General features: G+C 40.0%; 1 protein-coding gene across 6 annotated transcripts in view; it reads left to right on the forward strand.

Annotated features, from left to right (window-relative positions):
• MKLN1 (muskelin 1) overlaps nucleotides 1-15,992 on the forward strand; it is a 180,647-nt gene that overhangs the window by 87,883 nt on the left and 76,772 nt on the right. For all 6 annotated transcript variants that reach the window (XM_073328850.1, XM_073328852.1, XM_073328854.1 and 3 more), the window contains one exon: nucleotides 6,343-6,455. In XM_073328850.1, coding sequence (XP_073184951.1) covers nucleotides 6,343-6,455 — 113 coding nt within the window. The remainder of the gene's footprint in view (nucleotides 1-6,342; nucleotides 6,456-15,992) is intronic.

The raw sequence follows: 15,992 nt of genomic DNA on the forward strand, positions 1-15,992 counted from the left end.
CAATACCTTCTTACTTATGTAGATTCTGACAAAATACCCAAACAGACTTTAATTTCGGTGCTGCATTCCCAGCTGAACAGAGCTGCAAGTAGCAGAGTCATTGCCTTGATGCATTTTGTAAGAGGATTCAGACATCTACTGCTGGTATCTGTATCAAAATGACCTTAATCATGCTTTGTCAGGGCTTTTATTGAGCAAACGAGAGGCTGGTTCAGCATAGCAACAACACTTTTTAATTTTTTTATATTCTTTTTTGAGGAAGAAATTCTGCTACTTAATGTCAGGATACCAAACATGCACTGTTATTCCTTGAAACCTATCTTTGACAGGAATACAATGCACATTTTGTTGTGGAATCATTCATTGCAGCCCCATAGTTAAGGTTGGGTTGAGTTGAGTTTTGCACTAAAAGCAAGGATTCAATCATTTTATATATGAAGCATATGATGTAGTGTCCCCCCAAATTACAGCATTTGCTTCTTGAATATAGAATGAATGTTCTGATGATTTACAAGTAAAATCATTAACTGGTTTAGAAGTTAACATTAATTAAAAATATTTCCGTTATGAAATGTAGCTGTCAGTGTCACTGTATTTTTGTTCCTAATGATCTCAATTAAATAAACAGACCCTTCAGACATTGCAAAGGTAAAGCTCACTAATATCTCATGCGTAGACTACAGTGTTGTGAGTGAAAGCTTCTTCTTTATGGAGAAGCAGATAAACAAAGAATGGCTCTCTTTGAAAATGGATACCACCTCCCATTGTTTCTCAAGGGAATGAAACCAAGCTGTCCTTCAGGAAGGACCACCATTTTATATTGGAGAAGGCAGGCAAATTATACTAGGTAGCTAAGCAGTGGGAAGGTCAATGGAAAGGGAATTGCAATAGTCAGCTGACCACAGATGAAGGCGTAGTTAAAGGTTCCAGCAGACATGGAATCAAGGCAGCAATACATATGGGCAATGCTGCAGAGATCTGGTGAGTCAGATTCAGACAAAGGAATTACAGGAAAAGAAGCAGAGGTTGACACCAAGGTTGGGGTAGGGATGGTGGAGGCAGATGAGAGGTTTAAGTTGAGAAAGGAAGGAGAGAAAAATGCTGCTTTTACTCCAATAAAAGCGCTTCTGTCTCAGGATGCTTACGTGAAAGCTGAGAATAAGACATGAGTTTACTTGGTTGAGGGGGAAAGAAGGGCGCACAAGGTATAATCAAAGGTATTGGGAGAAGCGTTTTGTTTGGTTCCATTACTGTAACACAATTAATATGACTAAACATTAATCTTCCCCTCCCCCTAGTTGTCTAAGTATTTGCCTACCCTATTGAAAAGTTGGTAAGCATTTTGAGAGAATTTGGGGAGGGGGAACTACTTCATTGGTACCTTATGATGTATGAGTGAACCTCGTGATTGTTCTCCTTTTCAGTACATTAGAATCTAGCTAATTCAAACTGTCTGAGGAGCCATGTTGTGATTCTTGTGAGATAGCAAGTGACAAATTTAATGAAAGAGCAAGGGTAACTCATTACAATGTTTGTTTTGACAACTCTAGTTCAATTTTAATTTGATCTGTGATTCATAATGTATTAGTGCTATTAAATACACTGCAGTATATTGTGTGGGGGGGAAAAAAGGTAAAAGTTTCAAAAGTGCCTAAATCTCATTGATTCAGTGTGGTTTAGATTTCTAAGTGACTTAAGCACTTTTGAAAATTTTACCCAGAGTCGTCTTAGTATGAGATTGTTACATTGCCCTCGATTTACGCTTCCAGTGAGGAGTGTAATCTTTTGTGCAGACTAATAATGACATGAAAATGGCTGCAATGTGTAAAATGCACAAGTTCTCTGGAGATAGACCTGACTGATTTGTTGTGTAGCAGGTGATGGGAGAGGGTTACTAAATACCTCCTCTGAAAAAGAGAAGCTTAGTGAGAAGTTGGTAGGCAGTATCTAGGTTAAGGCGTGGTGGTAAAGGATGGACAGACTAGTGGTAGTCTAGCAGCTTCTTGCCATCTTGGGAAAGGGGAGTTGTTGACAATAGCAACAGTATTGAGAGTAAGGGAAGAAAGTGGGAGAACAGAGTAGGCCTCTTAGGGACTGCTTTTTTGCCAGAATAAGCAATTTAGAAGTGCTCTTGAATATAGTTTCTCTTAAGAAATACTTAAATTTTGAGTTTGGGGCATGGCAAGAACAGTAGGGAACTCTGACCTCCAAATTATATCTGATAAGGGCTTTGGATGGATGTAACAGTGCTATAGCCTCTTGCAAATGTTCACTAGTTGACCTAGAGAAATTCTAAATTTGGGCCGTGAGTAGGAAAGGCAGAGTTGAGCTGGGCATGATGCAGCATTATCTCTAATACATATTATTGGGCACAGGGAGAGTCTTTCCCTATATATTTTTACAGCATGTAGCACAGTGGAATCCTGATCTTGATTGCGCTGTTGGGGTGCTACTACAATATAATTACCTTGACATGCCAGGCCACTGCCCTCTGTCCATTCAGATTTATCTTCAGTACCCATTGCAATGCCTGCAAGAAATGACATTTTAAAAGAAAAAATGTAAAGTAATTTGGTTTATCTTCTCTGATCACTTTACTTGTATGTTGTTGTTGTGGGAGCTCTACAGTCTTGGCAGGTCTCCATTGTGCTGTACACGCATTGAGGGGAAAGATGATGGCCCCTTTCCCCAAAAGCGTACGGTCTAAGTATAAGACAAGAGACAGTACGTGGTTACAGACATGGGAGCACAAAGAAACAATAAGACAGTGCCCCTTTCTCCCCTTTGTTTTTAGTCTTTAGATTGTAATCTGTGAGGCACAGATCATTTCCCTATATGTCTGTGCAGCGTCTAGCACATTTTTGGTGCTACCATAGTACTAAACATAAGGATTGTTCACATCTCAGATACATGGTAGAAAATATCTACTATGTAAGCTGATATTGCATCAGTCTCTGTTAAACTTTGATACACAGTAGACACTTCCTCTCCTGCCTTTTGCATGCAAAACTGGTCTTGATCAGAGTACAAATATTTGATATTTAGAAAAGCAGCCCAGTGGAAGCAGCATGCGTCCTTGAAGAGTTGCAGTGTTCCTTAGTAATTGAAGACAAGCAGCTTTAACTTGGACATTTGCTATCTTATGTATGTCTGGTTGGTCTGCTTGAGAGTTCTGAGGGAGCAAGTGAGAATATAGGATTCCTTGCCTGGGATGAATTTGTTCGTGTTCTTATATGTAGTTATAGCTCTTTTGTACCACCTTAGAATTAATACTTTTAGTGATCTTTAATCGCATCAGACAGAACGATAAGGCTGCCAGTGAGCCTTTCTGGACACAGAGGTTGGAATGCTGTATCAGACTTGCAGACCTTGTCCTGGAATACTGTCTGACTCTCAGTTGTATCTAAAGTATCTGAAGAATTGAGTGAAGATGAGGTTTGCTACGACCTGCACTTCTGTATTTTCATCTTTTAACTTGTATTATCAGAATAGCACCACTGGGAATGGATCAATTTTATCTTCTCTCCTCAGTCTCACAAATCCTTGTGAGATTGAATTGTTTCCCTATAATGGCTGTATGTGAAGCTTCCTTTTACCTTTTTGTACTTTTAGGACACACATTACTTTTTTTTGCCATTTTAAATGTTAAATTGACTAGATTACCAAGAGGTCTCAATTGGAATTGGAGCCTTATTGCATTAGGCAGTCTTCAAACACATAGGAACATGTGGTCCCTGTCCTGACTAGCTAGTCCATTTACTTAAAATGGGGAATACCACTAATACTAGTATTGTGTTTTCTAAAGGTCAACTGAAAGTTTCAAAGTGCAGCCTCTGTACCCATAAGTATGATATGTTGCCTAAGCCAAGACTAAGAGGGTCAGTATCACCATCAGACTGCTCCAAATGCATTCACCAGACTTGTCCTCCCTCACAAATCTTGGATCCTGCTGAAACATTTTCACTGCAATCATAGGCCTAGTAGCTGTATGTGTAAGTGTGTTTAGGGAAAACAGATACTGTGATTGTTCTGAACAGCCAATGCAGCATAATCATCATTTACCAACTGTTACCACAGTATTTCCAATACCACAGTGTGTTTTGTTACGCTGTGAACAGAGATAAATGCAGTATGACAGAGACTATGAATGTAATAAAATTGATGACTTAATGGCAAGCACAGAGTTATGGAGAATGTCACAGATATCCAATTTGATGGTGGAATAGTGCACATATATAAAGGGAGCTAGGAAGTGAAACTGTTGCTGCAAAATTGAGTTACTTTGGATTTTTGGTGAAGGATAAAAATACATTTTACTTAAACCTTGGAAGAATAGTTGTAAACATTAGAAAAAAACATTAAAAAAAAAAAAAAAGTAACCATGAATCTCTTGGCGGCAGATAAATTTGTGTTTGGAAACACCGATGTCCTTCTAAAAAAAATCCTGTAATAAATAAATTACAATACAAAAATTGTGCTGGCAATACAATAAATAATAAAAGATGTTGGGTTTTATTTTGTGCATCAGCTAAAAAGCCAGTAGAAAGGAAGGAATGTTAGTCATTCTGGACTGGGTAATGATGGAGCCTTTATTGCTGAGCTGGAATGTGGTTATGCAGTAAGAATAAAAGCAAATTTGACATTGTTTGTGTACATTTGTCTTTTCATTGCCACTTGTAAGCACTGAGGTGCTTACCATTGGCATTTACTTTATGATGGTATTTCACTCCTTTTGAACGCTTGCAAGATTATTTCATTTTACCAGGTTTTTTTAAGGTAGATGAAAGGTTTAGCTTTCATTAGATTTATTCAGGTTTGCTATTAAACTTCAACTGGAGCAACAAAGCCTTCATAGGCAGGCATGACATTTTGGCAGCGACCCAATAGGATACGTGGTCTGTGCCAAATCTTTTATTTTCTTCAGCTATCAATGAAGCTGTTGTGGTAATGTGGGTTTTGTGAACTGTGAGAATTTATGTGCACAAAGGGACTTGCTCTTCGCAGGGAACATTGGGAGCCCTGAGCCCAAGAGGAAGGGTAATTAAAGTTAATGAACCAGGATAACCTTTTCATGGTGGTGCCCACTAGCACAATTATAGACAAGGGTCAATAGCCATTTAAATTCTATATCACATTTTTAACTGTGCTGTTTAATTGGTACCGGATTGAAAGTTGGCAGACAGTTATAGTAAACTAGTGCACAATTTTTTAAGAAAAGTACTTAAGTAAATACTTAAAGGGTTTTGAAAGTTGCCCCCCCTAGAAATGCTCTTACATTTTGAGAAAAATAAATTTGAATTCTAGTTCACTAATTGATTGCTTTTTGGTATTAAAATCAAATTTTCTTTTGAGGAGATTTGAGACTTCAAAGCTACCAAGCCAGTAAGACTAGATGCTTCCTACTCCTACTCCTCCTATCAGAGCACTGAGATTCTTTTTCACTTCTCCTTTGTGCAGAGACTCTATGCCTCCCACACCCAGAAGAGTCGTTCATTTACATCTGAGCATGGATGTCTGTTGGAGCCCATTATGTTGGGCATTAATTGGTTGATGGGGTCATAGTTTTAATATGCCTCTATCTCTGACATTTAACTCTTGGGGGTAGCAAGCTCTGGAGGAATCGGCTTGGAACTTGAAGTCATGGAATTTTCTGTCTCTGCTACTAATTTGTTTGTGTGGCCTTCCTCACTTGTCAATCTCAGAGCCCTTCATAAATTGTAATTACCTCACTGTTAAGGGAAGTATATCTGTTTTACAGAAGGGCAGACTAAGCTAGAACACTTGTAACTGAGTCCATGTCGAATATCAGGCCTGCCAGAGCTTGGAATAGAACCCAATTTCAGGTTCTAGTTGATAGCCTGCACCACATACAATACAAAAGCCTAACACCCTGTTGAACAAGCGGTACTTATTCACAGTATCCTGAACATGAATATTGGTTGATTTTTAAAAAAAAAATTTTTGTCCTTTTTCTCCAGTTCTTATACAGTGAAATACTGGATTTGATTCTCCCTTCTGAGATAGAGACAGACATTATAAATAAAATCAGAATAGCCTAGAAAATTGGCTGTATATCTAAGGGGGCTGCGTCAAGCCCCTCTGAAAACCTAAATTATTAGATAAACCACCTCCTTCCCATTGCTCTTTCAATTAACAGGTGAGAGAGAATTGTATCCAGAAAGGAACTGGCTTGAAATTAGTATGAATTTTCATGTCCACTGACTTAGAAATTGATTAATGCGTGCTGTCTTTTCATCCTAGGTAGATCATACCTCTTCAAGGCATTCAAATTAACTGGCTTTGTGTTTTTTAAAATCCATGTATGTTCTTACATTTTTATAGAAACTGTTTATTTGTTCGGTGGCTGGGATGGGACTCAGGATCTGGCTGACTTCTGGGCATACAGTGTGAAGGAAAACCAGTGGACCTGTATATCCAGAGATACCGAAAAAGAGGTAAATTTCCCCCAAACATTCATATTACTGGTATCTGATTAAATGTGTCCTCTCTTAGTTACAAAATTGGTCATGCTTCTGTAATACTTGTGTTTAGAGTATTGCTTACATTAAGGTTCAGATTTCAGACGCTGCTGATCTACTGGACTTTTGCAGTGCTTATATTGGAGAATGTGAAATAAAGTGGCTTCTCAGCCTCAAACTTTTCAGAGTAGAGGAGGGAAGAAGTGGTTTTATTTGTCAATAGCAGAATAACCCACAAGATAGAGACAAGGTGGGTGAGGTAATATCTTTTATTGGATCAACTTCTGTTGATGAGAGAGGCAGGCTTTCCAGCTACACAGTGTTTGTTCAGGTCTGGGAAAGGCACTCAGTGTCACAGCTAAATAAAAGATTGAACAGGTTTAGCATAAGTAGTTAGAATATATGCTAAAGGACCATTCAAGGTGATGTGGCCTTTTAACACCTCTTTAGTCATAGGATAAAAATGGGGGTGGCTGGGCTACAGATTGTTGTAATAATCTGTAAATCCAGGGTCTTTATTAAAACCATGATTTTGAATTTAAACTCCAGGTATATCTTTTGAAAGTGTTGTGCAGGTTTCATTTGAAGATGACATAAAGGTCAGATACAGAAAGATCGCTTTATGAAAAGTGTTTACCCACAGGCGATGGGTGTTTTTGTCTTTTATCATATTCCTACATGAGTTCATTCGAGAGCGTAGAGAGTGTCTGTCTGTTTTCACCCACATAGTTCTTATTGGGGCATTTAGTGAACCGCATGAGGTACACCACATGTTGTGATAGGCATGTGTAAGACCTATGGATCTTGAAAGATGTGTTCGGGGGGGATGTTGATCATTGTAGCAGTGGAGATATGACTGCGGGTTTTGTATCTGTTCTGGCAGGGTCTGGTCCCATTTTGAACTGGTGTGCCCTGGTCTGTGGAGAGCTTGCTTTTGATGATGAGGTTGGGGTTTGTTTGAAGGCCAGAAGGGGGGGCGGGAGTTTCAGGAAATATTTCTTTCAGGATAGGGTCCCCGTTGAATATGGGCTGTAGTTGTTAGATGTTACCCATATGGGTTCCAGTGTGGGGTGGAAGGTGACAACTAAGGGTGGGCGGTCAGAGGGGGTTTCATATCTGTAATTGAAGCAGGTTCTATCAGGGTATTTGGATGGCCCCTTCACTGATGCAATCTGCTTCTCTGGTGGAGTGTTCTTGTTTGGTAAAGGTGGTTTTGAGTATGTTTAGGTGTATATGCCGGACTTTCTCCTCAGAGCATATTCTGTGATAGTTGAGTGCCTGGCTGTAGATAACAGGTTACTTGGTGTGTTTGGGGTGGTTACTACATCTGTGAAGGTAGGTGTAGTGATCTGAGGGATTTTTTTGTAGATCGTTGTCAGTAGGGTTCCATTGTTGAAGCTAATCATGATGTCCAGGAGCTTGATGCTGGTGTGGGTGGTCCAGAGAAGAGTTTAATGCATGGGTGGTGGTTGTTGAAGTTGTGGTGGAAATCAATGAGGAAGTTTATCTGTCCAGTGGATGAAATCATCATCAATGTATTATACAGTGTGTATATATATATATATTGGTTTTGTGGTTCTTTTGTCCAGAAATTCTTCTTCATACAACAAGATGGAATTCAGCAAGTAGCATGTGTAGAAATAATTTGACAGCACTGAACAAGCAGTCTGCCTACTGTAGCTTCGGAACCAGTGCTGGAATGTGACATCAGTACAGAAAGAACTTGTTACTTCCTTCAGCTTCTTTCAGCTACACAAATAAAAGGGACGCTTAAAAATTTGAACCTAACTAAAAGGGAGGAGTGCCAGAGGCTTTGGAATCCTAAGAACTTTAGTGGTTTTGCTTGCACCATGACCTTCATCCTGTTTTTGCTTTGTTTGATGCATGAAGCTTTTGGACCTGCTGCAGTTTGGGCTAGTAGAAAGCAGCAATAAGATTTATAGATTCATAGTTCAAGGCCAGAAGGGACCATTAGATCATCTAGTTTGACTTCCTATATATCATAGGCTATTACATTTCATCCATTTACCCCTGTATTAAACCAAAGTACTTGTGTTTAGATAAAATGTATCTTCCAGAAAGGCACCCATTGTTGATGTCTTCCAATCAAGAGATGGAAAATCCACCATTCTCTTGTTTGTTCCAAAAGTTAATCAGCCTCACTGTTTAAAAATCCGTGCCTTATTTGTAATGTGAGTTTTTGTCTCTAACTTCAAGCCATGGTTTTTGTCTTTTCTAAAAATCCCATTATCACTCAGTATTTTCTCCCCATGATGGTTCTTATGCACTGTTGTTTTTTGATAATCTAAACAGGTTGAGTTTTTTGTAAGTTTTCTGCTGTAAGGCATTTTTTTCCAGTGGTTGAATCAATTTTGTGGCTCTCAATTGGACAGTCTCCAATTTTTAAAAATCTCTTTTAAAATATGGACACCAGAATTGTACACAGTACTCTCGTATCAGTCTCACCAGTGCCATATACAAAGGTAAAATCACCTCCCTACTCCTACTTGCAACTCCTTGTTTATACATCCAAGGATCACATAAGCCCTGTTTGCCATAACATTGCTCTGAGAGCTCTTGTTGAGAAGCTTGCTCACTATAACTCTTAAGTACTTTTCAGAATCACTGCTTTCAAGGATACAGCCCCCCCCCCCCCATTCTATAGGTATGACCTGCATTCCTTGTTTCTACATGTATAAATTCCCATTTGTCTGTATTGAAATGCAGTACCTATGGTGCATCATGGTTCACATACTTGTGCAACCCAACTGAAGATAATGAGGCATGGGCATAATTACCAGGCAGGATTGGTGAATATCTTTCATACTTCTCTCCCCCCCTCCTCCAACTTTTGGAGGCTGTAAAGGGGAGGGTGTGAAAGCAGTAGAGAGGGCAGAGAAGAGATTCTGAAGTTGCTTTTTGCAGCGATGCTCAGCATTCTATTTCTCCCCTCTTTCCTCCTGCTGGCTGCTTATTAGCTATTAATAGCTTAATAGGCAGGATGCAGTTCCTGTCTTGTGCTGTGGGGAGGGAGGGATAGGTGGAAAGTTATGCCATGTCCTCCTGCTGGACAAATAAGAGCCTATAGCTCTAGCTCATGCTTGCACTGGGCTCATTTCCTTCGTTCCGTCTTTGTTTGGACACCATTACTGCTAGCTCTGAGCATCCGTAGGGCAAGAGGGGCCTGGCTGGAACATGGTAGAAGCTTCTGCCTGAGTTAATTGCTCCTCCACTTCCCCTTTCTCGCCTTAACGGGAGAGGAAGGAGGAGCTGTGAGGGGCATGGATATAGTGGAGGACGACAGCTATGGACGGTGGACACTTTGTGATGACAAAGTACTATGGGAGGACAGTCCCTAGGAAACCGCTGAGATGACAGGCACTAGTGGTGCTAGATGTTAGGGGGCAGCTATTGAGGAAAGAGAAAACGGCTCAATATAGAAGAGGGAAAGGAGACAGGTACCAAAAAACAGTTTGAGGAGAAAAGTAAGGGTTGGGGATGAGGGGGAGAGAATGAGATAAATTTGGGGAAAGGGAGAGACTGGGGGAGTGTAAGGAGGATGGATCTTGGAAAGGAGTGACTGGTTTTGGGGGGCGGGGGAGAGATAATCAGAACTAAGAGGAAAAAAATGGCTTGGAGGAGAAAAGAGACATTAGGGTAGTTTTATGGGGAAATCTGGGAAGACTTCATGCAAAGTTTTGAGGGCAATTTGAAGCAGAGGGAGGTTTACAGTGTGATGTGGGGATTTTATTGATTGAAAATAAAATAAAATATACTGTCAGTATATACGATATAATATATGTCTTTACACACTAATAATGCCCTTCTTTCTTATGAACTATGGGTAAAACGAGGTGAAAAATGGAAAGGTTAGCATCTCAACTGGATAGGTATGCTAAAGAAGACACTTCAGATATTCCTCGAAAAAGGTCAGAATATTCATAAACAAGTCACTATAAGCAATAGTCTGACATGGAATTGCTGAAAATATTCCAATAGTTCCCAAGAGAACTTAAAATCTTATTTGCCCTTCATATTGTAGTATGTATGTATGTATTTTATTTCTGTGCCTTTAGTGCTTATTAATTTGGCACTGGTTTAGCTATCCACAATAAATTAAAGTGTTGAGCTAAAATATGAGCAGAATGCAATAAACATATCCCATTTATCCCTATAATCTCAAGGGTAATATAAAATAAACCAGTTCTAGGACAAAGAGGTGTAACTATAAGGGAGACAGTAGTGGTCCATATATTTAGGTTGCCTAGCGTTTCTTTTATGAAAGATATTGTGTTGGGTTTTTTTAAGAAGTTGTATTGCCTCAATTGTTTGCGGCAGTCCTGTCAAATTCATTAGTGAGAGCGCCATCAGGCTAGAGAAATGCCTTTTCTTTGTCCCATTAAATTCCATTCATGTTTAGCTGAGTTATAAACTGTTGAAAATTCTATTCTATGGCTGGTGCTGTCAGCAAAATTTGGGCGGCTGGCCAAAATAACAGAACATTAATGTTTTAAAGCATTAGGCCCACACAGCAACATGGCAGCAGCAGATGATACTGTGCTCAGAATTTGGGGAGTAGACAAGCAAGCTGTTGCCAGAGCAGCTGAAGCGGAGTGGAGTGAGCAGGGCTGAGCTAACTCCCCCTCTCCCTATCATGGATTCAGTGCATGGACCCAATGGCCCATCTTCCCACTCTGAGAGCACCATGTGAGGGCAGGTCCCTCCATCTCCGGGGAGCCCCTGACCACCACCTGGACCCAGCATCCATTCCGTCTTTTTTCCTCCCCCTGTAACAGGGTTTCTGCATATATGGTAACTTTACAAACATGTTACCTCATGAGGAAGCCTTATCATGGGTCTTACATTGAACTGTGTTGAATACACTGCCTACAAACAATCAATTGACGGTATAATTAGCAGCCATACAATGCTTAATATTAATATATTTTAGGTTGAGATTTTTCAAACCTTCCTAGGGGATCAGGGCACCCAATACCCATTACTTTTAATGGAAATCTGATACCCAAATCGTCTAGACAACTTTGAAAATCGGAGTCTTCGAGCCTATATTATCACATTTGTCATGTTATCCTCATTCACCCAATATCCAGTTAATTCTTGCATTAAATATCTGTATGTTGCTTGGTCTCTAGTTTTACTATCAATTGATAAGTATGAAATATTTCTTGTTTTTGCGTTTTGCTTAGAAACTGGCACTGTAACAAATAACTTTCAAATATCAGATTTGTTTAGTTTTCCTAGAAGAGGTCATACGTGAATTTAGTGAAAGTAATTAGAGGAGGAAAGCTTTGGCTCATTGGGTAGCTGTATGAAAGACTGCAGTTGTTGTAAGCTGATCGTATTTAAAGTTTCAGAGTAGCAGCCGTGTTAGTCTGTATTTGCACAAAGAAAAGGAGTACTAGTGGCACCTGAGAGACTAACCAATTTATTTGTATTACAGTAGCTTCTGGCGACCTCCAACTGATATGAGCTCCAATGTCATAGATGCTGTACAGTCACAGGAACCTTTTAAAATCCTGTTTACAATCTTAATATACAAGACAGAAAAAGGGTAAGAGCTTATGCAATGTATAAGCAAAAGACTGAGAACTGAGGCACAGAGGAATTAAGTAATTTACTGAGGATTGCATCGAAAGTCTTCAGCAGAGCGAGGAACTGAACCCAGATCTCTGGACTCCTTGTGTAGTGCCTTAACCATAAGAGCATCCTTCCTCACCAGGGCCCTGATTTAGCAAGGTATTTAGGCACATGCCTAACTCTAAGCATGGGAATAGGCTCATTGGAGGCGACAAAGATAATATTCCCTTTCTCCCAACCTTTGTCTTCCATTTAGATTGTAAGATCTTTGGGACAAGGATTTTCTCTTGCTATGAATTTGTACAGTGCCTAGCACAAAGGGGTCCCATAGAGAGCTGCAGCTTTGTGCTGTCTGACAGATTACATTAAATCTTTTAAAATCTAGAAATCCTGTACACAGAGATTTGTGGTATCTGTCACCATGGGCACAATACAAACTTTTATAAAAGAAAAGTTCATAGTCACGCTGCTCACAGTATATGGGAAAGTAACCCATCCCTAATATTAGCCCTTCTGTCTTTTTTCAAGCATGTCAGATTAGTTATTTTAAGTGATGGTGAGTTTTTAATTGTTAAGGTGCATAAAATTTGTGTAGTGATTTTTGTAGACTTTAAATGTAAATAAATGAAATAATTTAAGAGTCAGGTATTACTTCTGTTGCAGTTTGCACAGAAATACCTCAATTAGTATCGGGTGCCTGTTGTGCTAGCTACCTTACAAACACATAAGGAGAGATGGTCACTGCCCCAGAGAGTTGACCGTGTAGGCCCTGATCTTGCAAATATGCAAGTGAATACTTTTTACCCGCATGAGTTATTCATGCAGGTAATTGTTTGCAAGATCAGGGACTAATTTTACTATTGCCCTTGCTTATTTTTTTACTTGTAACCTCTGCTATGATTTCTGTTAACCCCACCGTGTTTTTATGAAGGTTTCTAACCCTACAACATTGAAGAAAAGCTCACCCCTGCTTCTCCCAGCCCAACTAAGTACCTAGAGCTATTCGCTTCCACTCCACTGCTCTCCATCACCTGGCACTTACAGTTCCCACTTCTGAAAACTGCATAATAGCATCCAAACTTCAGGCACTTTCAAAATTCCAAATGTCCAAAATAAACATCTTTCCACTGAAACATGGAGAGTTTCACAGCAGCTTCACAGAGAAGAGAATACTTAAATAAATGCATTATGCATCATGCTGTGAAGGGTCCCAAACCTTGATCCTTGGAGATCTTGTGAAGGAACCAGTTCTCCACATGGATCATCCTTCTTCTGAGAGGGCTCAATCGTTTGTGTCTAGGCTAAGGTTGCATACTCAAGTGGCATAAAAGATATGTGGTAGCATAAGTTATGACATGCTAAATTAAGAGCCACTCTTTTATGTGTGTGTAATACCACATGTGGCATGTGTAATTTCTCTGAAAAGCTTGTCTTACAACTAAAACAGTGGTCTCTGTTAGATCTTAAGGTTTATGTTCCTGATGAGGCACCACAGAATAGTAGTCTTGTTCTAGTTGTCTGACCTTATTTGGAAGATCACTTATCGGTTTTCTGTATCTTAAGGATTCTGCAATAAACTGAAACTCCTCCTCATGATGCCTCCTTGTGCAGAGCAGAAGACCCTTGGATTTCATTTAAAAGTATTATAGCATTTTCAACTGGCTATTATAGACAGTTTTTAAGAGGGGAGCAGATCTTTCCAATTTCTGCTAGAGGGGAATCTTAGCATGTTAACTTTAGTATTGACAGGCACTAGTTCTGAGTAGTGGCTGGTGCCAAAGGCTATTCCCCTTGTTCTGTGTGCGCACAGTAGATGAGAACAAATTTCTTCAGCACCGTTGGTGGTCTATAAGCCAATGTGAAGACTAACAAAAGTCAACCAGACTAAAAAACACTTCTTGCTTGTCAGGGGGAACGTATCTCCAAAACAGCGTTCCGATCTGTCTGTAAAATTTCAGTCGTCTTTGCATTTCTTCTGACTAGTAGAGTCCTTGTGTTGGACTCATGCAACAACTAAAATTGCACAGATTAGTGAGATTTGACAGAAGTGAAGTTAATAGCAATCCCAATTTGGTAAAAAGGAGGAACCATTGATTTTCAGAGCTGTAGACAGATACTAAGCTAATTTGATGAAATGTACCTTCAATTTAACAATATTCTTTCTTGATCTCTTGTGACTTTGTTGGCAGGAAAGGGTATAATTGTGTATTAAGATGATTATACTCAGTTTGTGGTTAGTGAGGTATTAAAGTTCAACCAACTCAGTTTCTTAAGTTTGTTGGCATCTCCCTATAGCACATGCTGCTTGAAAGAGCATCATCATCTCTCCCCCCCTCCCCCCCCCCCCCCCCCGCACAGGATTTTAGGCTTTGAAAGAGATCCAGTATGTTTAATAGAACTTAATCCATGAATGTTCCATAGCAAGCATGTGATTGGTTAGACACCATAAGAGGTAACATGGGCAAGAAGCTTGACTTTAATGTTGGGAGCCAGGAATTCTTGAGTTCTAATCCTAGCACTGTGCTGACTTGCTGTGTGATTTGACAGCCCTTCACATCTTCCCGATCGGTAAAATAACACTTATTCATAACGTCCTTGTGATTTTGGCTTAGTTATACATGCAAAATGTGTAGAAAAATGGAAGTGCTATGAGCATCCTCTCTACTCAATGTATACCTCCTTGGGAAATCCCCCTACTCCTGTCATCGTTAGTTATTTCCCAGACCCTCCCTCTCATACATTCGTGCCCTACAATGTCTTCTGTGTGTTTTATATATGTAAAATTTTCAGCTCCTGAGGACAGAAGACGTATCTTTTTTCTTCTGTATACTGTTATGGTCATTTAAACATCTGTTAAACGTTTAATAACTTTTGCAGTTTATTAACTCGCTTTATTATTACAGTTTATTAACTGTAGTACCTGTTAACATCTTTTTCCTTTGAGAGGGGTGGTATTGCATAGAAGTTAGAGGTAGAAAAGCATCTGTTAGATCAGTGGTTCTCGACCAGCAGTCCAGGTCCCCCTGGAGGGCCGAGAGTAGGTTGCAGGAGGTCCGCCAAGCAGGACCAATGTTGGACTTGCTGTGGCCCGGGGCAGAAAGCCGAAGTCCCACTGCATGGGGCTGAAGCCTGGGGCCCTGAGCCCCGCTATCTGGGGCTGAAGCAGAAGCCTGAGCAGCTTAGCTTCACTGTGGCGTGGGGCCCTGGGCAGTTGCCCTGCTTACTACCCCTTAATGCCGGCCCTGGATTTTATATGCAGAAAACCAGTTATTGTGGCACACGTGGGCCATGGAGCATGTTTGTGGCGCCTCAGAGAGAGAAAGGGTTGAGAACCCCAGTCCACCTCACCTCTTTCTTGACTTGTTTTAGAAATGGATGTTTCTAATCTTCATAGGGTTTTGCATTTTTCATAAGTTATTCATCATGCTGTAAACTAGTGAGGCTATGGCCAGTTACTTTGCTTTGTGTTGAAGTGTAATCTGAATTACTTCAAGGATGGGTTTTTTTTGAAGTCTGGTTCTTCGATGTGTCCTGCCTCCTCCTGTTGCAGGTAGAGCAGGCAAAGGTGTAATTATCATGATAATTAGAACTTTATCTTTCAGTGGTACATAAGTTAATCATTCCCAAAGGAAGTTATTAAATGAAAATTTGTCTAGGTTTTTATTCAGGGAGCAGGACTTTGTGATATTTTATTCGTTTGGTGTCATGGTAAGGCTTTCTTGAAGTGGTATTTTGTTTTTAACAGTGCTAATGATCACCATGGTTCTGATGTTTACTGGAGTGAGTTAAAAACTTCTGAGCAGTTTCTGAGACAAGTCTCCTGGGTGCAAAGGTTTAATGCTTTAAGTTGATAGCTCCATTGTTCCAGTGCAATCTATCTGTCATGGAAGGGCATGATCATCTGTGGTGAGGGTA

The sequence above is a fragment of the Lepidochelys kempii genome, chromosome 1, assembly GCF_965140265.1.
Source record: "Lepidochelys kempii isolate rLepKem1 chromosome 1, rLepKem1.hap2, whole genome shotgun sequence".
NCBI lineage: Eukaryota > Metazoa > Chordata > Testudines > Cheloniidae > Lepidochelys > Lepidochelys kempii.